Source organism: Phaseolus vulgaris, chromosome 3 (assembly GCF_051622355.1).
Source record: "Phaseolus vulgaris cultivar YP4 chromosome 3, ASM5162235v1, whole genome shotgun sequence".
Classification (NCBI taxonomy): Eukaryota; Viridiplantae; Streptophyta; class Magnoliopsida; order Fabales; family Fabaceae; genus Phaseolus; species Phaseolus vulgaris.
In genome coordinates, this window is record NC_143500.1 from 4,061,787 (window position 1) to 4,087,019 (window position 25,233).

Below are 25,233 nucleotides of genomic sequence, written 5' to 3' on the forward strand. Positions count from 1 at the left end.
ATTTTATGAATTCTGGATTTACCATTTTGGAAACTAAAAAAATATGTTCCAGAAAGGATGTTTTGCAATGACTTTTTGTCTTCTAGATTTACTATTAAAAAAACACATGTTACTTATGGAACCCCTATTCTGAAAATACCTTTTGCTTATGAACTCTTATTCCAAAATTATTTAAAATTATCAAGGATATTTTTGGTATTCATAGAATGTAGGAGTGCAGAAAGAAAAATGTAGGGGTGCATGAAGAAATACCCTTATAATTTTCTTTCATACAAAATTGAGCCCTATGAAGAAAACTTCATGGCTGATTCTGCCTCCACCATATCAATTCAGACCTGTACCCAACACACTGACGTAAAATATTTGTTTTGTCCTTAATGATTTAAAAATTTTGCCTTCTGGATATTCATATCCGTAAGTCAAATTACAAAATTCTGGATATACAAATCAAAAACTAATATGTCACTTCCGAATTTCACCATTCAGAAGCTTACTTGGACAACATAAATGAACTTTCGGATGTCAAGATTCGTAAGCAAACATAAATGAGTTATGCAACTCAATCCTCAACACCATTTACAACATACCATTCCGAATATGAAAATTCAAAACTCATAACTCACTTTCGGATATGACCATCTAGAAACTTAAATGAAATACAAAAATAACTTCCAAATTTGAAATCCAAAAACTATAAAACTCACTTCCAAAATCAAAATCAAAATAATTCTTTTAAATATATCTTATCAAAATCAAACTCAAACTCAATCTATCATTCTTTTAAATACACTAAAAGAATAATAGTTAGAATGATTTTATAAATTATGTTGTTCATAATAATACTTGCAATTTTTAAACTATTTATAGTTTTGTGTAGAATTTCATCATTTGACACATTGGAATATTTTTATTATTGTTATGTGGGTTTAGGTGGTAAGGGAAAAAGATATTAAAATGAATATTATATGATTAATAATAGAAAAGGGTAGCACATGTAGCCACGTGTTACACACACGTGCATATTTTAACAAGGGTTGCGGTACAAGAGATCGCTGTCGGACACCGACAAGAAGTATGGTAAGGTGTGACAGACGCGCACGTGGTCCTATACCGGACTATCAGGTTCTTCTACCGGTAACTCACCAACCTTTCATAATTCCTCATTATTTTCTTTTATTTTTCTTAAGAAAAACAAAACTTGGTGGCCAATATCTCAATATTTGATTCAAACAAATTAATTACTCCATTGCATTTTCAACCCCTTCCTCTCTCAAGCTTTTATAAAATCGGTTTATAAAAATTATTTATATCCATTTATATATTATGAAATGCTCTTATCTTTAATCGATATGAAATCTATAATATATTTTTCTCACATTAAGAGTGAGAGCTCGTGCATCAGACAATAACAATATATTATGGTAGGTCTGATAATGGGTGATCTGATAAGACCAACAAACAATCATTATGATAAACTTAAAATGACTCTTATACCATATTAAAAAATGAACTTTAAGTCCAACTCAACTTTATAAAATCGACCTCTAAAATAGGTTTGTATCAACTTATATATTATGAAATGTTATAATATTTAGTTGATGTAAAATCTCCAACTCTTATTTTATATATTATAAATTTTTTTAATCTCTAACTCTTATTTTTTTTATTTTGTTTTTCTACAGTTATTACGACATGTTTTGTTATTATTATTATTATAATAATAATAATTAATAGCTTTATTTTCTATGGCGTGCTTCTCTTGTTGGTTAATGTGAAGAAGGAAGAAGGGTTGCTTGAGTTTAGTTTTTGGGTTGTAAAGAAAGAAACTTTTGAAGTGGGTTTCTGAATTTCTTTAGTCTTTTGCTCTGAAAATGGAGAGGGATTTTCTGGGTCTGAACTCGAAAGAACCACTGGTTGTAGTCAAGGAAAAGATGAATAATGATAGCGGGTGCAAAGACACAGGCATGTTTCTATTATCTTCTTCTTTTTCTCACCTCCACTTCAATGTTTCTTTTCATTTTTTGGTTGCTTTTCAGTGTTTTTTTTGGGAAATTGAACATCTGAACCAGTTACTAAATTTTCTTGGTTGATAAGGTTGGAGATATTTTAGTTTCTATTTGCTCCTTCTTTAAACAATGAAAGCTGTTCCTGCAACTTTACTTCTGCTGCAGCTGCAGAGATGCAGGCATAGGTAGAGGCTCATGTGTGATAGATTTCACTAGTCTAGCTCCACTTTAGAATGATTTTGAGTGAATGTTCAAACACTTCAAAATGGTTCTTATTTATTTAATTTTTATAGCTGATAAAAAAACCAGTGGAGCTAGACATGTTGTGACTCTTGTTTCTATGTTTGAACTTTTGCATGTGACTGTGTATGAAATTTGTAAATTGGAAAAAGAAATGATTCTTCAGTTCTTTTCTACATGATGCTTCTGCACAGTGATGCTTAGATTGATGCCAAGCAGTAAAATTTGACAATCTCCTCTCTTTTCCTCTTCATCTCTTGTGCATCCTTTGCAGTCTATTTAGCTTGTGTTTGGTTTTCTAGATTCTTCAGAGTCACATTGAAATAGCAAATAGCATGATTTTAGTTAAATTTTTAGGTGTTTGGTTTGGTTTCACATGAAGGAATTAATTCTGGGTGCTAAAATGATTTTGGGTTGAAGCAATACAGGTACTGAGTTTTACTACTAATTTGCTTTTATAATAAAAACATCACTTCACTTTTTAAAAAAAAATCAATTTTGCCAACACTCCTACAAAATTCCTGAATAAGATTGAAATTTATGGTGGTGGTTCCTTTGCTGGTGTGTAGGTTTCACAAAGGGAGGAATGGTAAAATGGCCCTTCATGAACAAAGTATCTGTTCATCCTCATTTGATGTTTTTGAATACTCCTCAGGTTTGAATAATACACCTTCTCTCAGTTTTTGTGTATTTGTTCAAAACTGCAAATTAGCACAAAAGTTGGTTGATTAGGCTTTATATTCACTAAAGTGAAGTGAGTCAAACATATTCACTCTCAGCATATCAGATTACTCCAGAAAAATCAGATTTGTACTCTTTATTTTCTGTCCAATATATGGTTTCAGAGGAAAACCTTTTTGTTAATGAAGTTGGTATAGATCTGCTTATGATTTCTACTTATTTAGATCGGAACCTAATCTTTCTGAATTATGAACTTGAACTTTAAATCTCAACCTAACTTGAAGACTTTTTTTATGAGTAAGAAATAATAAATAAATATGAATCACTTTAGAGATGATCTAATCCTTATAAAAAAAATAAAATAAAATAAAATGATAGACCCTAATATCCCAACCTAAATCAATCTCTGTCAACTAACACAAAAGCTCAGAATATCAACTACACATGAATCTACTCTTGGTAACAGCGAGTATACTAACACATCAAATTCCAAAAGAACATAAAAAAAAAACCTGTCAAACACAAATTTCCAACAAATAGAGCAACTTAAAAGACCCCTCTTTAGATAGGAACCTAGCTTTAAGACTTATTGCACTATTTCATGTATGTTGGTTCAAAACATCTTTCTGATAGATTTGTTTCTTCTGCTTGATCTCACATTAACAAAGCATAAGCTGATGCTAATCCCTTTGCTTTCACTGAATGTAATTTTCTCAGAAATCTCTCAATCATGATGGACAAGGAGGCATTCATTTTTCCCTGGCACCATATCCTGCACTACATGATGTAGTTTATATGAATCGCCCTCATGATGTGAAGATGCTTTCAGTTCCCAAGCAAACAATTCCAGTTTCCATGGGACATCCATCCCTAAAGAATCATTTTACAACTGTTGGTCAGAATATGAATGCTTCTGGTATGAAACAGCCACTACTCAGGGCAATACCTGTTACAGCACCTCATTCAGTTCTTCCTATAGTTGGTGCTGATGCTGATGCTGCTCCTGGAATGACCAAAACATGGTAATTACACTCTTAGTGCTTGAACAGTTATCTAGAGAGATTATTTGAGTGCTGTACTGCAATGAACAAACTTGTTATTCTCTAACTTGTATCATTTTGAAGTAACCGTGTGAAACCATCTGCATCTGTTCCTAAACTCACTATCTTCTATGCCGGCACTGTGAATGTCTTTGATGATATCTCTCCTCAAAAGGTATTTTCTCTCATTTACTACTAGAAAATCACTAATTAAGAACCAATTTTAGAGACAAAAAATTATTAGTTTCTATATTGATTAAATTAGATACTATTTTAGAGACTAAAAAATTATTGGTTTCTAAATTAGTTTCTATTATTGATAAATAGTTTCTAAATTGGTATCTAATTAACTACCAGTTATTTATATTTTAAAGTTGGTATCTAAACCCTTCATATCTAATTAGATACCAATTTAGAAATTATTTATAATAAAAACAAATTTAGATACCAATAATTTTTTTAGTCTTTAAAATAATATCTAATCTTGTTAATATAACAATTAATTATTTTTTATCTTTAAGATTGTTTTCTATTTAATGATTTTCTTGTAGTGCATTTTTTATTCATATGAATAAAAGAACTCAGTTTTGAAGAGGAGAATGCATCTAATGGTTGATGCTTGACCATTTTTCTTCAGGCACAAGCTATCATGTTGATGGCAAGGAATGACTTATCAGCTGCTTCTAATGTGGTAGTGCCTAATGTTGAGGCACCCAGATTGACACTGGCAGGAGGTGATGGTGTGCATGTTAGTAAAACCATGCCACTTTCAAGTCCTCTATCTCTTTCTTCACATACTGGTGCACAGTCACTTAGTGGTTCAAGTAGCAGTGATGAATTTTTGGCAGCTAAAACATCTGGTGGTACCCCTTTGTCTGTTAACACAGTGGAGACTCCTAAAGTAGTCAACACAACCACCATGCTGCCATCAGGTTCGGTACTTAATGTTTCTTTAGTTCTTCTATTAAAAAATGAATTTTAAGTCTAATTCAATCTCATAAAATCAGCTTTATGAGGTTAAGTTAGGTTTAAATTCCACTTTTTAATATGGTATGTCAGTTCGAACCTATCCTAGCAAGAGTTTGTTGGACTTATTAGACCACTCGCTATAGGATCGTTATTGGACCACTCATAATATGTTGTCACACGCACGAGCTGTCACTCTTAACGTGAGGGGGTTGGAGATTCCACATCGATCAGAGATTAAAGCATTTCATAGTATATAAGTGGGTGCAAACCTTACCTCATAAACTAGTTCTATGAAGTTGAGTTAGGCTTAAAGTTCACTTCATAATATCTCCATATATTTCTGCTTTGGGATAAGATAAATTAAATTTATAGTAAACAAGGGATGTATCTCTCTGCTGTTATTTGTGTTTGATCATTGCGAAGTGTTTGTATTTAGTAGAATGAGAAGGTTTGCTGAATGAAGTTGACATCTTTTACCCTTTTATGCAGCTGTGCCACAGGCTCGCAAGGCATCATTGGCTCGATTTTTGGAGAAGCGCAAAGAAAGGTTAGTCTATACATAGTTTTTATCACTTCACAAAAAGAAAAAAAATGATTACATGGTAAACAAATTATTGGAGTCTTGAGGTGTTTCTCTATGTAGGGTATTGAGTGCAGCACCATATAACCTCAACAAACAAGAAGTATGAGAATATGGCAGAGCATAGTGCAACTCTTTCAAACACCAGTGCAAGTGAGGGTGCTGATGCACTATTATCAACTGAACAAGGATAGTAGTACTACAAGAAAATCATTAAATAGTAATCAAATTTAAAGATAAAAAAGTAATTAGTTACTATATTAATTAAATTAAATATTAATTTAGAGACTAAAAAATTATTGATATCTAATGTGATTTCTATTATTAATAAAATATTATAAAATATTTTTTAAATTGGTATTTAAATTAGTTACCAAAGTTTTATCTACTAATATTTTAGATTTTAAATTAGTCTCTATAAGACTAATAGAGACTAATTCAGAACATAAGTGGTTAGTAGTTAAAACAATGGTAACTAACAGATATATACCAATTTAGAAACTATTTTATAATATTTTATTAATATAAAAATCACATTAAATATCAATAATTTTTTAGTCTCTAAATTAGTATATAATTTAGTTAATATAATAATTAATTATTTTTTATTTTTAAATTTAATTACTATAAAATGATTTTCTTGTAGTGTAATAACTTATTCTTCTTTGTAAAGGAGACTACTTGAGTAGATAAAAGTTGTTGTAAGTTGTAATATAGTAATGTTGCATGATCTTATTTTTATCAGAACTTATGGTGAGATTATTGTATCAAAAGTGTGTTGAGTGCTTAGGTAGAGCCTTAGTTTCATTATTTTTGGTGTAGGGCTTTACCTTATTACTTGAAAATTGTTGGATTTTACCTTCCTACAGTATAGCATTAGACAATTTGTTACAGTGTTGGAAATAAAAGCAAGTTTAGATATTTATGTTTATTCTCTATACATTCATTAAATCACTCAATTTTCAATTCTACTAATTGTGCTTTTACCTTCTTCTCCTATATTTTTTATCTTTAATTTGCCAAACAAAGACAAAATGTTGAAAGGAAATGAATTTTGATATAGAATTAGTAAAAGATACTGAAAAAAATCATACATTTAAAATTAAGAACAGCAGAAATTTAAAACATATCAGAGAATAATATTTAAAAAATAGATGAGTTACTGTTGAAATATTAAAATACTACAGTGGATACATTTTTTGTTATTTTAAAATATAAATTAATTAATATGAAATTGTTTTAGTTTAAGTAATCTCATATCTGAATTCTTGAATTCTAATATGTAATATGTTAAATATATAAATGAATCACTCCAAAAAAATCATTAAATAAAAATTAATTTTAGAGATAAAAAATAATTAATTATTATAGTGATTAAATTAGAGATTATTTTAAACACTAAAAAAAGTTATTGATTTCTAAATTAATTTTTATAATTGATAAATAGTTTCTAAATTAGTATCTAATTAGTTACCAAGGTTTTAACTACCAATTATTTATATTCTAAATTTGGTAGCAAAAACATTGATAACTAATTACATACTAATTTAGAAACTATTTATCAATAATAAAAATTAATTTAAAAACTAATAAATTTTTTTAATCGTAAACACTACTGAATTAGAAGATATATTTCAAAAAAATGACAGATCTATTCACTCTATCAATAATCAAGCCAGATCAAAGGAATTTGATTTTTCTATTGATTCCTTCGTACATGAATGAGTTATTCAACTCCAAGATGAATAGAAAAAGCACTCTCTACCTCCTCTTCAATGGCTATCTATCAGTAGCTTAATCTTATCTATCTATTAATAGTTGAAAAATTAAGAAAAATATTGTAAATATATGGTTAACATTAAAGGAATAGATTCTCAAGGACAAATTTGAGTAGTGCAAAATACAAATAGAATTTCAGTCAAATCATATTTATTCTTTCAATTACACTACAATAGATTTTTAAAGCTAAGCACAATTTGAGAACCTAAAAAGTTTTACACTTTGATTAGAGGAAAAGGTGAGAGAGAGATAAAAGAATAAGATTATTTAGATTAAATAAAAAAAGAAAAAAAAAATATTTTTTAATTATTTAGTATTGTAATAATAGTAAATATAAATGTGAGTTATATGTGAAAGATATAATTGATTATATAGTATAAATATTAATAAAATATTTTATACATTTTCTTTCAGATTTGCACCTAATTTTCACACTTTTTTTTTTCTTTACTGTTTACATAGAGTTAAACATGTGTTTATGGTACTTTTCATTATCTGTTCTACCAAGGCAAAGAAAGAATTCATTTTTATAAACATCTGATATTTTATTTTATAAATATTATCAAAGAAGTATTTTTGGTTTTTAATGTTAGTTTTGAGATAAATAAATATTATTTTGAAAGTTGAATGGACTATTAAAGATATTTCATGATCATATTTAAAAAAGTGTTTATTAAGTCAGACAAAGCGATAATCTAATTTAATCCAAATTAATTTAAATAAATTGAGTTGATTTGTTTTAATATTAAATTAAATCTAATTTAAATTCAAATCTATCAAATCTAAGTGGTAATACATATATCACTGAATCACTAAAAATAAAAATAGATAGTTTTTTCTTTCTCTTCGTCTTAGTCGATGATACTTAACTCAATTATTTAAAAGTTATTTATTAATAATAAAAATTAATTTAAATACATACTAATAATTTTTTAATTTTTAAAATAATTAATTTTGTCTTTAAATTGAATTTCTTTTTAACAATTTTATTGTAACTAATATTATTACAAAAACAAATTATTATTTGACAATTCATTTATGATGTTATTTCTAAGTTATTTTAGTTTTTATGTTTAATGGATAACTATCACAAAAAATTATTAAATTAAAACTAACTTAGTCAATATAATCTTTTTTTAAATTAGTTTTTATTTATTATTTTCTTAATGTATATTTATTTTATTAATCTTTTAAGTTTATGCAAATCAAACCTTATCCCATCTTTGTTCATCCTATATTGAAGCTGATAACATAAAAATAATAGAAAGTGTGAAAGAATGAGAGAGACATCATAGGAAGTCACAGGTACATGCAGAAGATTCACGTGGGTGATGAAGAAGTGGATGATGATGCTTCAAGAATTTTGAGTGGTTCTAATTGTGTTATCACTTTCTTTCTTTGGTCACAATCTCTCTCACTTTCACTTTCTCCATTTTTTAATAAAATCTCATTCATGGGAAGATGATAACTTTGGTGGGTAACACAATCAAAACAATTATTTTATTATTGAAAAGATTTGTGTAAATGATGAGAAGAAGAAAAAAATTGTAGAAAAGCATATATGGTGTGGTGCAACATCAATCACATTTTCAATCAAAGAGGAATAATGAACTATACATGACGTGCATTTGTTTCAAAAGCTTCAAGCAAAACCACACAAATAATTTAGTTTTTGATGTGATATTTGGCTTGTAAAGCTTCAACACCTTTAAGGTTCTTTTCAACCAAGTAATTAATATCTTCATTTATTTAATTTCTCTTTTCAAGATAAATGTATTATTTGGTTTCATCACATTTATGTGTTGGCCCAACTGATAGTGATGTAGATTCTTTAAAACATGGTTTGGAAGAAATGAAAGTGAAAGGTGAAGAAAATTAATGGAGTTTGTTTAGAATGGAAGCAAAGAAAGAGAGAAAGAAAAATATTATGTTGAGGTCTTTCAAAGTATTTTTACTTAAAAGTTTGTCAGAACATAACGAATAATCTTTATAATGGGATTTATTTATTAGTTTGGTGCATTTAATCTTTTTCTATTTTATTTTCAATATTTTCAAATCACAATAAAAAATATTGATGTAAAAAAATAAAAAAACAGTGGAAAAAAATTAAAACAAAAAGAAACTAGTAAGATAGTGAGAACTTCATTATATTAAAAAACATGATTGTTTACATTCTACTAAAAAATAAGTTTTAGATGTTTCTTTGATTAGTATATAATGTCTCTAGTTAATTAGTAGATGATATAGTAAAATATACACATACATACTAATATAATTAATTATGTATACTGTATCTTATTACTCTTCCAGGAACTAAAATCATAAAAGTTAACAAAGATATAAGGTTGAGTTATTTAATCTTAGAGATCTCATACATTATACAATAATAATAATAATAATATATATATATATAAATCATACACATATTCAATATATAACTCACCAATTACACTATTTTATAATTAATAAATGAATATATTTCATAACAATATTTTAACACGTAGTTTGAGTTAAAACATCGCTAACAAACTGTCAGAATCTTTAATCATATTTTAATATATAGTGTAACCGTCACAAGACATATTGGTATTAAGTATACTCCACTATAAATTAACACATGTCCTAAGTCATAAGGTAGTTCATAACCTACTTATCCAAGTCTGATGTATAAATCTCAATTAGCTTCTTATCATCTAATATCTTAATCTACATGGTCAGATTGTAAAATATTTCTTTACTAAGTGAGCTAACATGCTTAATATGTTATATAAGTCATTTACCTCAAGTATCAACGATGCATATCATAAAGATGTTATTACCTAATATATATACATATGCATCATGCTCATCTTACATTAATCATACACAATTAATCCATTCATGCACACATGATAATTCATCGATCATTCTCATGGTGACACATGTATAACAATTCATTTTTATATACACATCAACACGTCACTTGAATGAGCTCGTTTCATTTGAGCGACTTCTCTTTTTTGCTTGAGAGATCACTCTCGCTTTAATGAGGTTTGTTGACAGTGTATAAATTAATTTTATAATCTCCTCACTCCAATGTCTAAAAAAACTTTCCCTTATTCCTTATTTCATCGAAAAAGTATATTTTTCTTTAAAATGCTACGGTGCTAAAACAATTTATATATAAATGCTAGCTAACCTATGAAAAAATCTTGCCTCACTTATATTTGTTAGTCAATCTTTTTATAACCTTGCTTTTTTTTCTTTCTTGATTTACTTGTAGTATCTTGGAACTCACAACAAACTTTAGAAAGTTAACATTGCTCATGCTAAACAATCTTTATTAACATATAAAGTTTGTTGCAAATGGCATTGATTGTTCCATGAAAACTTAAATGGATTAAGTCAAAATAAATGGTGGTGCTTGGTCTACTATATTTTTAAGTAAAAAGCGTTGTGCTATGAATAAAAGCTAAAATGTTTAGCTTATTAGCAAGTTTCAGATCTAAGAATTGATACTAGAACCAAATCACGAATTCAATTCTTAGTGAGAAAACCATTAAAGGGGAGATTATTGCAAGTGAGATTATTATAATTTCTTTCACAACCTTCTTCTTTACCCTTTCTCTCTCCCGACCCCTCTAACATTGAATAAAATAACTCTTATTCTTTTTCCTTCCTATTATTATTGTTAACTTTTAAGTACTATTCTATATCTTTTTTTTTTTTTTTTTTTCCATTTGAACCAATTTTTCAATATCAAGAACCAGTTTTCAATTTCAAATTTTGACAACTGCTTCCTGTCCCTAATATCTCATGTGAATTGATAAAAATGTTTTTTTTAGTTATTAAATAAGAGGATGAAGACCAAAATACACTCCAAATTTGGTATTTTAGAATACATTTCTCTGAATTAGATTTCTGAAACACTTTTTTTTATTCTAAAATCCTTTTCCCTTTTCCAAAGTATGTTTTCGGAATCTCTTTTTCAAAACATATTTCTAGATGTTGTTTTCTAGAATGTATTATTTTTATTCCAAAATTGTTTTTCCAGTATAGGATTTTGATTTTTCAATTTTATACCAGAATTTCATTTCCATAACACAAAAATCTATTCCAAATAATATCTTTTTAACTCTGGATTTTCATATTTTAGAATCAAAGACAATTTTAGAAATCATTGGGTGGAGGAAGCAATTGCCTCATATTTTCCTCACCACCACTCAGTTCCAAAAATTTCTTTGCCTCTATTGAGCCAAAATATTATATTATAGTTATTAATATGATCGTCGAATAGAATATTACTCAACGAATGTATAGCAACTCTACTATTTCTTTCTAACCATTTTGCTACCCAAAGGATTGGAATTACCTAGATTGGAATCAAGCACAACACCATTGTATATGTAAAAAAGAATTTAATAAATTATTTAATTGTTTTCACATATAAAATAATAATCATAAGAAATGAACTTTATGCCAAACATAATCTCATAAAACTGACTTATAAAGTGAGGTTTACACTCACATACTATGAAATATCATATTCTGTAGTCAATGTGAGATCTCCAACAATATTATCTAACGAAATTACACACCTAAAAATATTTTAATAATTTGAATTTAAAATAACAGTAGTAGATTAACTATAATTAATAGTAAACACTAAGAAATGGCTTCTTAATTCATACAATTTCTATATACATCGATTTATATACAACTCTCAATTCATACAATTTCTAAATCGATTATACAGAAAATATAATCTGAAGAATCCACATAAGAAATGCTTCTCTTACCATATTTTAGCCGAAGATGGAGCTGGTATCTTCAGAGTATTGCACCTAAGTTGGATTCTGAACTAACTTGGGATGAGATGCTGCATACACAGAGGAATTCACATCAGGATTTAGGTGTGAAAGCAAATGTTGAATGTCAGGACGTAAATTCTCTGATGCCCTTCCAATGAGAGCCAGAACATCTGCTCGTGGTTTGCTGATAGCCTGCACAGGCCCTCCCTGTCCCTCATAATGGACGATATGATGCCTGAAAACCAAGAGGTAAGGTACAAAATCAGGATTTTAAACCTTCTAATAAGCTCATTTTTTAACAATTTGGTAACACTTACAGGAAGTCAATGATATCTGCTATGTCTGACGCATCAACAGCAATCGTTGTCTGGGAATTTTTTCCAAATACATCCACTAATATACTTAGTAATGATGAGAGGGTCTGTGTCATTTCAAGTGAGAGGAAAAGCATTAATACCCCAATTTTAGTTACCACTATCAAAGTTCCAATAAAGCATAAAAAGTATGGACAAAAGACCATGAGCTATGACGATGACGTATATGATAAAATCCTAATAGTATATCTACAACGATGCTGTTATGGTTTAAATAATTTTGGTCAAGAAAGTGTGCTCTCAGAAGAAATCAGCTAGGGCTAAGCTGTGACAGTGGTTGAGCTTCAGCACCACTAGTCATTGATACGTGAGTAGACAAATTCTAACAATCTCAATGGCTCAAACAGAAAAAAATTATTACTTATATTATATAAGCTGTATGCTCAGTGTTCATCAATTCTCAAGGAACTAGAAAATTGCCGAAAAATTGGGACAATATTTATCCACCTTGAAATAAAAATTGGAAAGATCTTAATTCTGTAAGACTAATGTCAAGAAACTACAAGACAGAAGTCAACTCACACGGACGACATTTATTTATCATGAGATCAGAAACCTTGTAACTATCAGTGAAATCCTTTCGTATATAATTTTATAAATTTCTAAGTTTCTGATCTCTAAGTGATAAATAATATCAGCAGATACCAGAAGAGATGTGGAGCATAGGCTAGCAATTATCCATGGCGGGTGTTTGATTTGTTAATAGTATTTGTGACTTGGAAAATAAAGAAACCCCCTGAGCATGGAATTAGGATTCTTCACAGGTTTTTTCTCGAAGTCAAAGTATTGAACACAGAAAACATAGGGAAAACGACATGTATGCATATAAAAGTGTTAGGGAAACTCTCGTAAGAAGGTTAACAGCGGGGAACTAAGGGAAGAATACAATATTGGTATTCGAAAGAGAGGATAGCAGCAATAACCATTCAATATACAATTTTTTGTTAACAGTCGTACTGAGTGACTTTGTGGGTATGCTTTAGAGAAAGGATTTCATTAGTGAGGGACCCCAGGTCTCTAGAATACTAGGGTGAGAGTTCTAAGGATTTCATTAATATCTCTTGAATAAAATTCCACTTTTCTTCATAACTTATTATCCAGTTCTATCAGAATATTTCCTTAAGATTGTGGAATTGATGAATCTCCTTACCTTGTTGAAAAGTGCATGAGCATTGGCAAGTTTTGGAAGGAGTGGCCCCATTATACGGAATGCTATTCTCAACAGGGCGACTGATGTTACTGGCCGAAGCTGCTTGATAATTACATTGGTCCCTTCGAGCCATTCTTGAGGGAGGTTACTGAAGAAAGAATGAAGCAAGGCCACCACATTCCCTGTGATTACACACAAAGTCAGAGTTCTTATAAGGTACAAATAGTAACAAGAAATAGATTGAAATTCACCTAATTAAAATGAAAACAGTAAACTATATACCACCAAGCATTAAATTTAGTAAGTGTTACGGGGAGTAGGTCTAGTTTGTAAATTTAGTTTGTCCCTCTATGATCTAAAGCAATTACCTCAAGCTTGGTTTGACAAATTTAGTCATACTACACATTTTTTTATTATCATACTTCCTTAGGAATTGTGTTTATCTAATGATCTATGTTGATGATATAGTTATCATATAAAATTATGTCACTAGGATTTCTCAATGAAAAAAACACATACTCAGCCATTTTTAGGTGTGTATCGGAAATACATTATTCGTATAGAAGTGCCTCAATCAGAGTAAGGTGTTACTTTACAAAGAAACTGCTCTTTTTATATTCTAGAGGAAACAAGGTTGGAAAATTATGAGTCCATTGATAGTACGATGGACCCAAATTGAAAACTAATGGCATTCCAAGATGAAATTCTTTTAGATCCAGAGAGACCTAGTACACTGGTGGGAAAACTCATTTACCTCATTGTTACAAGATCTGATATTTCTTATGTAGTTGGAGTTGTTAGTCAATTCATGTAGAATACTCACATTGATAATCATAAATTGTGATTTGCATTCTCAAATTTGTCAAAAAGGATCTAGAACAGGAATTGTTGTGTGAGAACAAAGAAAATACTCAAATCTTAGGTTGGTTGTCCCATTGACATAACATCCACCACAAGATATTGTGTATTTGCCGGAGGGAATATCATTTCTTGGAAGAGAAAGAAACAAAGTGTTGTTGCCTGGTTCAATGCAAAAGCTACATATAGATCTATGGCTTTGGCCACTTGCAAACTTGTGGGGATTAAACAAATCCTTCAAGAGTTGAAATTTTGTAAAGTTAAGCAGATGAAATTGTCCTATGATAATCTGGCAGCACTTCATATTGTCTCTAATCCAATATTTCATAGAGAACTAAACACCTATAGACCAATTATCGTTTTGTTAGGGAGAAATTGCTGTCCCGGGAACATAGTACTGAATTTATCAACTCTAATGACCAGCTTGCAAATATTCTAACTAAGTCTTTAATTTAAGAAGGCCTAGAATTCCGTTTATATATTCCAAGCTTGGTACATACAATTTATATGTTCCATCTTGAAGAGTGTAAAATAGTTTTTCTTATTTTTTGTACAACTTTTATAAAGCTGCCTTTCTGGAGGTATCTAACTTAAGGGCTAAGAGTCACAGGCTATAATATATATATATATATATATATATATATATATATATATATATATAATACATCAGCTGAGAAAATACTCACTGATTAAAGCAAATTCACAAATGAAATGTTTAGAAACAATAAAAGAAAATTTTAAAAGCTATGTAGTCCATATTCAAGAACAAAAGATTAAAGTATTCTCAAGTCAATGAAATAAATTTCTGAGAAATATCTTCTAGGACTTCTACCCAATTGGTTGACTTCATACATAAATTATTCTACCCTGATTTGTGTAAAGTAATATCTTTAGAGGCACATGAACTTCGACATGCAAAACTACAGCTTACCCTTGTTCCATAAAGCACATCCATTTTGTTGAGATACAAAACATCAATATTTAAGATAAGAAAATATCTCAAACACAAGTCACATTTTTTAATATCAGAGACAGATTAATAATATAGAACTATAAACATAATGCAAAATTGAAGCAAGCAGCTTAGTAGTATAAAACCCCTCTGCCAAACCATACCAATCGCTGTGGAGGTATTGTCCTGTGCAGCCCATGTTGGATCTAACAACGCATAGCCAACTGCAGAGTCTATTTCCCCAAGCGACCTTGTCCCATCCTTGAGCCACCAGTTCTCTTTTATAATACGTGTTGTCTCCAGGTAAAGTTGTGAATGAAAATCAGAAGGAAGCTGAGCCAGTAGGAGGCCACAAGCTTGAATCAACAAGCAAGACAGTTGTTGACATGTATAACCACTACGAGAAGCAAAGTTAGACGTATTTATTCCAGAAACTGAAGGAGTTGATCTGCTTGCACCTAAGGAATCCGTGCTTCCACCTGAAGGTGATGTTGGCAACACTGAACCTTGCCCTACACTATTTGAACCACCATGTAGAGCATTACTGGACTGGATCAAGGTAGGTTGTATATTAACAACAATTTGAACAAGTGATTGTACTATCTGAGCGGCAGATACAGGAAGGGAAAGTATTTCGATAACTGCAGTCTCAAGAACCAACTGAGTGTATGTTCCAGGATCTTGAATTTGGTAAAATGCCTTTTGGCCCTCTGAAGCATTCGCTGGCCCAGACTGAGATACTACTGCAGGCTTGCTTTGTGTAGTACGCTGTGCATTGTTTGATGCCTCTCCCATAGATCCAGATTTTGAATTGTTATGTAATGGAGGAATGACATTATTCACTATTCCCAGTAACAGAGTTGTAAAATAATCCAGAGGAGGGCACATGACTGGATTTGTCAAACTTATTTGTAGTGGGAACGACTCTAAAAAGGGAATCTGAAAGAAATACAGCCTCAATAATTGTTGCAGAAAAAGACCATTTTCAAGTAAAACAAAGAAGGCAAGCAAGAGAAAATAAAGTTTGTTACCTTACTGACATCAAGTACATTGAGGATTCGAACAATAAGCTTTCCAGGAAGATGACCATAGAAATATGCAAGTATATCCCGAACAAATGTAAATCTTAAAGGGTAATAAGCAAGCAACGGGGTATACATGGCCAATACTCTTTCAGCTGTATCCATTGCATCATTTTCGATAAGCCTATAAATAATTAAGGGGATGACTGGAAGTAAACGTGCTGCAATATCATCAAAGAACACTGGATACCTGGAAAGTTTGTTGCAGACAGCATCAGTCCATACAATTTCCACGGAGAAGGTACAGAAAGATGCATTATATCCCAACAGTACATACCAATAAGAAATAAAAAAAAACTTGAAATTTGTTAAAGCTGTTTCATTTATCTCATTCCAAACTAAAATGTTAGAGGCACAAACAAGAATGGAATTCGTTATTAAGCTTGTACAATTATTTCTTATCCACAAGAATTTTGGGAGTGTTTTTGTAAGTTACTATTCAAATTTTGACACAGTTTGTTTTCACGACACTCTTAGGAGTATTAAGCTAGGTTACTAATTGAGAATCCCATTAAATTCTGTGTATTTTTATTCTCCATATTTTCAGTTTGCATATCTGTTGTGTGTGTTGTACATTCAATAGTTATGCGTAAGAGTAAACTCAATGTCAGCTAGAGTAAGGGTTTGGGTGTAGTGGAATTTGGGTAATAGAATGTTCGTGGCTACTCCCATTAGCTTTATTGATTAATGTGAAATTTATGCTTCAGTGGAGGGTACGAGACTTCTTTACTCTGTCAGTTGAACTGTATTAATTGTTCCATTAAATAATTTGAACATTGGGTTCTATAATTATTTATGGGGATGGAAAATAGGTTTGAGTGAGTGTGAATTGTGGATTTAATAAGACTATATGGTTGATCATCAATCTTTATCCATTGATCATGTTGTTTGTAGTAACAGATTCAGCAATTATAGTGAGTTGGGATTTGTAACCAAACCAGCTTAACCATAACCTGATTTTAGAAGCACAAGTGGAATAGTTAAACCCATTCATCGTCCTAATACTAACAATATGGTTATTAAGGATGGGAGAAATTATTCTGGAAGTTAATGTAACACCGGAGACATTTTTTCTTGAAATTTTGAAAAATAATATTAAAATAACCTAGGGAGACCCGGAGAAAAGTCATGTGTGAGGACATGTGGATGGGCTGTTTGCATCAATGTTTGAACGGTTGGATAGATTGACGCCTGTGCGCCCAAGAGAGAATGGTGGTCACTGTAAACTTCGTTGGGAAACTTGCAGGAGGCAATGCTGGAACAATGAAAGCGAACCTAGAAGAAAGGTTCACCAAAAATAATCTTCCAGAGACAGCTGGTCTATGATAGAAACCAACTGGTTTAGAAATATGGACTGAACTTTATTCAATTAACTGATGTGGAAACACCAAATTACATAAGACACTGAAAACAGTTCAACACAATAAACACCACACCATTCACAAAGAGCTTGGTCTCTCCCTTCCCAACTCCCTGCTATATCCTTCTGTCCCCCCTTCTTTTCCCTGTCTCCTATTTTATTCCTGCACTAATAACTGAGTAGAGGCAGTTGTGCTTGCCCCTGACAAGAACTGCTAAAAACTGCTAACCACAGAATAAAAACTGCTAACAACTTAATAACGGCGAGAAAATATTCAGTCCTATTACAGAACCTATTTTCTGTTCTCCTCTTACAGTATTTACTCATAAGAGGCACAATAGTGTACTAGGCCAACACGGTTTTGTAAAGGATTCTAGATACCATGTTAAACTAAAGGAAAGAGATTAAGCTGAAACTGTGTTTATGAGACAACACGGATACTTCATTAATATTGAGAAAAAAACAATCAAAAGAATAAATAGAGGATATTTGATATCTTCACATAATAAAGGCAAGATATGGGAATAAATAAAAACGTTAGTAATAATACATATATAATAGATATTCTTGATTATATAGGATTTGTTCCTTATTTCTATAATTATATCACCTTTTATTTTATTTTCTCTTGTTACTTTAGGAATTAGAGGTTGTATTGTACTATGACCTTGAACTTTTGTGCTCTTATTTACAAATAAGCTTTTTATTTGTTTATACAAATTCTGGAGTACAAGATACAATCTCAAAGAACTGAATAAAAGAAAAAACTTACACAGCTTCTCTACTAGAGATTTATATTCATCCATTATTATCATCATCAATCTCTTACTTTTTTTTCATTCTTTTTTAATGTTTCAGCTAAGAAGAGCATTTATAGGTCTCCAATAATTTTATTTCAAGTAACGAGTCTTTAACTCTTAGAAATATATGAATAATATAAGCTGCTTGTCCGTACCATAAATAACTCAAATTTATTGGTTTGAAAGATCCATTTTCAACAATGTTCTTCTCAACCACAATGAATAAAATAAAAGAGTATGCTGAATCTAAGCAAAAAATTCATGGCTTCTCATTGTTATAATAGAATGTACCGATCCTTCCATGCAAGGTGATTTCCAAGAGCCTTTTGTAGCTCAACACGCTTGAATATTCCCGAGTAAAGCCAATGTTCAGGGTGCCCACGAGTCATACAAAAGAGCTTTACTCTTTGCTGAAGCTCTTGCCTATCAAGTAGACTAATCTGCAATCATTGCCATAACAAGATTAATCTTAATATGAAAACAACACTGAAGCTCAATTGCCCCTACTTTATAATTCTAATAGATGATTTGCCATGATGTCCTTTAAATATTGATGATTTGTTTAATGCTCGGGTTCCTTTCTATAATGTGCTGTTGAGATGCTGTGTCTTGCAACATAAGTTTTCATCCATTTCAAGAGAAATTGAAACACAACTCAATGATTTGTGAATAGAATATGATATTGCTGAAACGTTAAAGCAGAACAGGAGGAAATCTAAATTGCATATTATAGAGTGTGACCTATGCATGAGAAACCCAACTATGAAATCTGACAGTTAATCTCATTTCTCCAGTAGAAGGGAAAGAATTTTGAGAACTGATTTTCACATAATTCTTTTAGATTACTTAAATTAGACGTGATAAAAATTCAATGAGTAGTGTTCTCAGATCATTTATTTCATATATATACAAAATAGAAATGTACAATACAAGGAATAGCTATAACCTATAACACTCAGTCCTTAGGGATAGATACATACACCCAAAAAGCAGCTTCACGATAGTTATACATAAAATAATAATCACAATTTCAACAAGATTTATGCTTAGTATAATATTTGTCTTATTGTCTGTACAAAAGTAGTTTTTCAGCTTCTATACTGATTGTAGCCAGCTGCCACAGGTGGGAGTCTTTTTTAGTTTTTCTTAATTTATTTTAGTTTGACCTTTTGTTTCATACAAATACAGCTGAGTGTTTTTTTTAATACACTCAAGCCTTTTATCAATATATTCAAATACCATACTAGAGCCCGACAAGTTTATGGGTCGTCTTAAGAAAATAGGCTTTAAACCTAACTCAACCTTACAAAACCGGTTTGTAATATGAGGTTTGCACCCATTTATATACTATAAATTAGTCTTATCTCTAGTTGATGTGGGATCCCCAATAAGCCGAACAAGCCATTGGTCCATGAGGGGCATGAGATGCCTAAGGCATGGAGAGTGTATGTAAGTAAAAGGAAGAAAGAGAAATCCAAAAGTTGAGGTGGCATGAGTAGTGGAGAGACGATTATAAGGCTAAGGTAGCATGAGTAGTGGAGAGACGATCATAAGGCTAAGGTGGCATGAGTAGTGGAGAGGATGTTAAACATGAGAGAATATTTTTATTATTTAGACTCATGCGGAAGAGAGGGATGGGAATTCCATTATTTTTCAAATATTTTGTTAGGGCAGCTATGCTCTGGGAAATTGGAGGTTTCCTCCTCTTGTAGGTTCCTTTTTAATTGCCAATAATACATAATTATCAAGTTCCTTATTTTTCTACTTCTACATCTACCATTGTAATATTGGTCTGTAACATATCTCAAGTTATATAGAGATGTAAATGCATTGAGAATTCATCGAATTGGTAGTTTTTCTGTTATACAATGTTTTTCTACAGGTCTATGATGGATAAAGTATAAAAGGTCTCAGGATCTTCACCAAGGTACTTGTTATAGTAAAAAAGACTACCTATTGCACCTAAATAGTTATACTCCGAACATAAGTCAAAGATGTGTAGACTGATACCTCTGAAGCAAACATGTTCTTTGATACAATAGCAAAAGTTCTAATTTAAGCAAGATATGTCAAATACTTTATTTTATAAAAGTATCAAGTTGATCAAAGACATTCATTGATGTGTATTACATGGAAATATTAGACAAAAGACAATAAAATATGCAAAGTCTCAGAACATACTGATGACAAATCTTCAACAACTAGTTTTTGAATACACCTATGTTAGATTAAATTAAACTAAATAGTCTTAAAATAAATTTTATTTTCAGATTTTGTTCTCTTCCCTTTCATACATTGTATCTGGTCTACCCAAAGTATACGTAGTATATGGACTATTTAAAGTAGTTATAAATACGAGATGCTAAGAGGGAAAAGACACAATCTCTAAATTACAAATTCCTTTGTATTATTCTTATGTTGGTATTAGAGCGGATCGATCTCAATCTACCTATCTTTGTCCGTCGTTGCCTGCCACTATCAGAGTTTTGTCTTTTGACAGTTGTGTCTGGTGCGTCTCGAGGAGCACCACCCAATCCTAGCGGTCGCTCGTCCAAATTCCAGCAAACACGCCGCAATGCTCCGTCCAATTGTTGTCGCTGCCCTAGCATGTGTGCCTCACGTGCCACCTTCAGTGGTTGGAATCTTCTCGAAACACAACAATGTGAGTCACCATAGCATTCTCAACCCATTTATGCCCTCAGTTCTTCGTTTCGAGACCATTTTGTCCGACCAACATACTGCAATGTGCCATCTAACTGTTATCATAGTCTTAAACCATTTCCACCCCCAGATCTTCGTTCTAACACCATTTGGTGAGTCTTCTAGTATTGAACACAGTTTCTCTCATTTGAAACCCTAAGTTGGTTGTTGTTCTTCTCTGCTGCATTATTGGACTATGTTCTTGCCTTTACCTTGTATTTCTTTCATAATTGGGGTTCTTGGTTAATTCATGCAGGCTCCTCATATTTATCACTAGAATGTTGTGATTCACATTCAAGTATAAAAGAGCTCCTTGACCAAGCTCTACTATATGATTATTGTGATGTTGATTGGGCAAGATGCACTATAAACAGGCAATCTACTACCAGATATTGTATATCCATTGATATTATATGTTTTATTGAAAGCACAAAATCTATTTTCAGCTTCTATACTGATTGTAGCCTGCTCCCATAGGTGGCACACCCTGCTGTTTTGGATTTTTCTCAGTGTACATTAGTTTTCCATTAATTACACACACAAATACAACTTAATGTTTGGTTTAATACATTCAAGCTTTTTACCCATATATTCAAACATTTCAAGTGAATCAAAATTTAATTATAAACACTTGACTTTAAACAATGTTACAGTGTCATATTTTGTATGAATAAAAAAGGGAAAACAATGAAACAAAGAGAAGGAACTAGATCTAGAGGAGAAATGAATACACTATTTAGCAACAGAATAAAAATGCACTATATAACTATCAGCAAGTTTAATTTGTTCTCATACTCATATTTTCTTAATCATTATTTTATTTATTAATTTTGGAAAGGAAGGCCAACGGGGATTTAAAATGTTAATGAGAAAGATAAAAATATACAATCAAAGATAAGAGTTTGACTGTATGTGCATACCACAATACGCAAAGCATGTGTATCATCATCACGGTCAATAAGTGCTAGAAGCAAGATATCCAAAGGAAGTAACTCATTTGTCCAAACAAAAAAGGCAAGGCTTGCACTAGCTTTTAACATAAGGTCCTGTAAAGGGAAAGCATATAAAAAAAGGGCTATACAGCCACCAATCAATACAAGTAAAAGATTAAGCCGCATTACAGCAATTACTAACCTGTAAGGAGTGTCCTTGTTGAAGCTCTATCTGCATATGATGAAGAAGAACATCCACCATTGTGTAAATGTTAGACGTCACCTCTTCAGGAGAGAACTCCCGCAGGACACGTCCCTATATAAATATAGAAAACATTAAATCAACTTGCAAGAACATTAGAAATTGAAACGAAAGAGCTATACAAGAAAGAATATAAGTTTGAATTGAAATACACAGAAAAATTTCTATATAACAAAGATGAATTTGTTTCATCGTAAATTTAAAAGGGTAATGGTAAAAAGGGAAGCATGCAATTAAAAGATTAATACCAGGTTTCCACTGTTAATATTTTCTGCATGGCCATGCATTAATATCAATGCACCAGCACATAGATATTGTCGATGCTGAGGGAAACTATGACCGAGATAGGTCATAACATAACTAGGATCAGCTGATGGTGAAAGAAGCTGGTTGCACTGGTGTATTACAGTGGTTTCAGCCTGCACAAGTCCTAAATATTAATTTTACACATCAAAGAATAAAATCAGCATATAAATCCAAGGAATTTCTAACAAAATACATTACAAGATTTTTTACATCAACCAAGAGTTAATTCAACATCATTTTTACAGTTTCACTTAAAAAGTATCAGAGTATAGAAACAGTTGGAACAAGATATAGCTGTAAAAAAGAACTGCCAGCTTTAGTATTCTTAATTTCATATTTTGAACATAATAATGTTGGCAAACAATGGTATATGACAAGGATAAACTCTGCTAGAAGCTAAGTTTATGAAAAGCTTTTATCTACCGTCTTATGAAATCCTTTTAGGCTTCAATTGTGACAGCACATGGCCTTCTTACCTCATTCTGAAATTCAATTTAATTAAAAGGAGAGTCCAAAAAAGGAGGACTTCCTTATAATCACAGGATTACACCATTGGCTGACTTGTAGCACTCATCCATTCACCTTAGTTTTAGATGTATAAACTATAGACTAGTTATTTTAAAACCAGATTGGTCATGGAACTAGAAAAAGCACTAGTCTACAATTCAATGGTTTAACCATGGTCAATATATAGGAGATGGGAAACTGCCTTAGTTGTGGCCAATTTGTTTTCCTCCATCACAGCCTCTAGCACCTTAATTGTGTTCAGTGTGAAGGGTCGTGTTTAGCTCTACATTACATAGAGATTTGTCCTAAACGGTACTTGTTGTAGATCTTGCTCCTAAAGGTATCAAACCAGGCAGTGCAGCCCGAGTTGACAGGCCAAGTAGTAAAGAAGTGACAAGTCAGGTCAACCCATATCCCAAATGGACTACAATTATAGTCCTAGCCTAGTCATATGCCAAGCCAACCACTAAATATATGGTCAAATTAAAGTACATAAATGGGAGACAACCCTCGCCTTACAAACTAATTGTAAAATTGTTTAGCTCTAACACAAATCTACAATAGTATTAGAGTCTATCTTAAGAATTACTATCGACTAGTGATATGACCAAACTAAAGTACATAATTGAAGACAATCCTCATCTTACAATTCAATTTTGAAAGATTGAGTTAAGTCATAACCCAAATTCTAAGACTTCTCCCTCCAAAATACCATTGTGTACTAATAATTCTTAGAAAGTAAATTTTAGGTCTAACTCAACCTTACAAAACTAGCCTTCAAGATGAGATTTGCACTTACTTATATACTATAATTTTGTTATATCACTACTTGATGTGGGGTCTCCAACACACCCTCTCGTGTCAAAGATTAGACATTTCAAGTGTGGGAACATATATCTATGGGTTGTTTGATAGGGAACCAATAGTGAATGGTACAATAGGCCCAACAAATTTTGCTAGGATAGGCTTTGATACCATCTTAGAAAGTGAATTTTTAAGACTAACTCAACCTCACAAAATAGCTTTCAAGGTGAGATTTACACCCACTTACATACTATATTTTGGTCACATCTCTAGTTGATGTGGAATGTCTAACACAACCCGTCATGCTGAGGACTAAATATTTTGAGGGTGAGAATAGATATTTATTGGTGGTCCAATAGCAATTGGATAGTGGGTGGCACAATAGGCATAATAAAACTTAATAGGATAGACTTTGATACCATCTTCGAAAGTGAACTTTAAGTTTAACTCAACCACAAAAAACTGAGTTGTAAGGTGAGGTTTGCACTCACGTATGTCTTATAATTTGTTCATATATTTCTACTTGATGGGAGGTATCCAACAATAACAATTGGTAAAAAATGTCATTACTACTTTATTATGCTATATTATTTATGTATATACTAAAAGGAGCACAAATGCAAAATTGTTACAAGCTCCTAAGGATGGAGAAATATAGGTCCACCATAGGTTTCCCTTTTCAATTTTTCATTTCATCAAATACTCGGATGCATTAGTGTTATTGATGGAGGATCATGGAAGAAATCTAAGAATCCATCATATAAATATGGTGGATGTCGTTGTGGCTCATGGTGGAAGCATCGTTGTGTTGTATGTGTAATTGCAATGCAATGGTGGAGTCTTTAGTCATAGAGAATGTTGTCATGCAATCAAATCCCACAGTCCAATAAACTTTGGGATTAAACAAGATAACAATTGCATTGAGTGGTTGATGGTGGAGGTAACTTATTTATGTCCATTAAGTTTTATTTATCCCCAGCCCCCTACACTTTTTTGAAGCAAACAATTCTGCAGGATGAAACCAAAATTTGGCTCCATCATGTGCTCTATTCTTTCTTGAT

General features: G+C 31.4%; 2 protein-coding genes across 2 annotated transcripts in view; one reads left to right on the forward strand and one right to left on the reverse strand.

The window, feature by feature from the left end:
• Window positions 1-1,732: 1,732 nt before the first annotated feature.
• Window positions 1,733-6,447, forward strand: LOC137806183 (protein TIFY 6B-like). Its single transcript, XM_090300450.1, has 7 exons — window positions 1,733-1,962; window positions 2,816-2,901; window positions 3,645-3,949; window positions 4,052-4,142; window positions 4,605-4,899; window positions 5,426-5,483; window positions 5,580-6,447. Exons 1-7 carry the CDS (start codon window positions 1,872-1,874, stop codon window positions 5,623-5,625), a joined length of 972 nt encoding a protein of 323 aa, XP_090156576.1. The 5' UTR covers window positions 1,733-1,871; the 3' UTR covers window positions 5,626-6,447.
• Window positions 6,448-11,872: 5,425 nt separating this feature from the next.
• LOC137806185 (mediator of RNA polymerase II transcription subunit) overlaps window positions 11,873-25,233 on the reverse strand; it is a 32,045-nt gene continuing 18,684 nt past the window's right edge. Inside the window, exons 13-21 of the mRNA XM_068606167.2 lie at window positions 22,804-22,974; window positions 22,496-22,609; window positions 22,282-22,407; window positions 18,953-19,101; window positions 16,451-16,691; window positions 15,584-16,358; window positions 13,610-13,791; window positions 12,403-12,506; window positions 11,873-12,320 (exon numbers count right to left, since the gene is read on the reverse strand). Of these exons, the coding sequence (XP_068462268.1) occupies window positions 12,119-12,320; window positions 12,403-12,506; window positions 13,610-13,791; window positions 15,584-16,358; window positions 16,451-16,691; window positions 18,953-19,101; window positions 22,282-22,407; window positions 22,496-22,609; window positions 22,804-22,974 (2,064 nt within the window). The 3' untranslated portion in view covers window positions 11,873-12,118. The remainder of the gene's footprint in view (window positions 12,321-12,402; window positions 12,507-13,609; window positions 13,792-15,583; window positions 16,359-16,450; window positions 16,692-18,952; window positions 19,102-22,281; window positions 22,408-22,495; window positions 22,610-22,803; window positions 22,975-25,233) is intronic.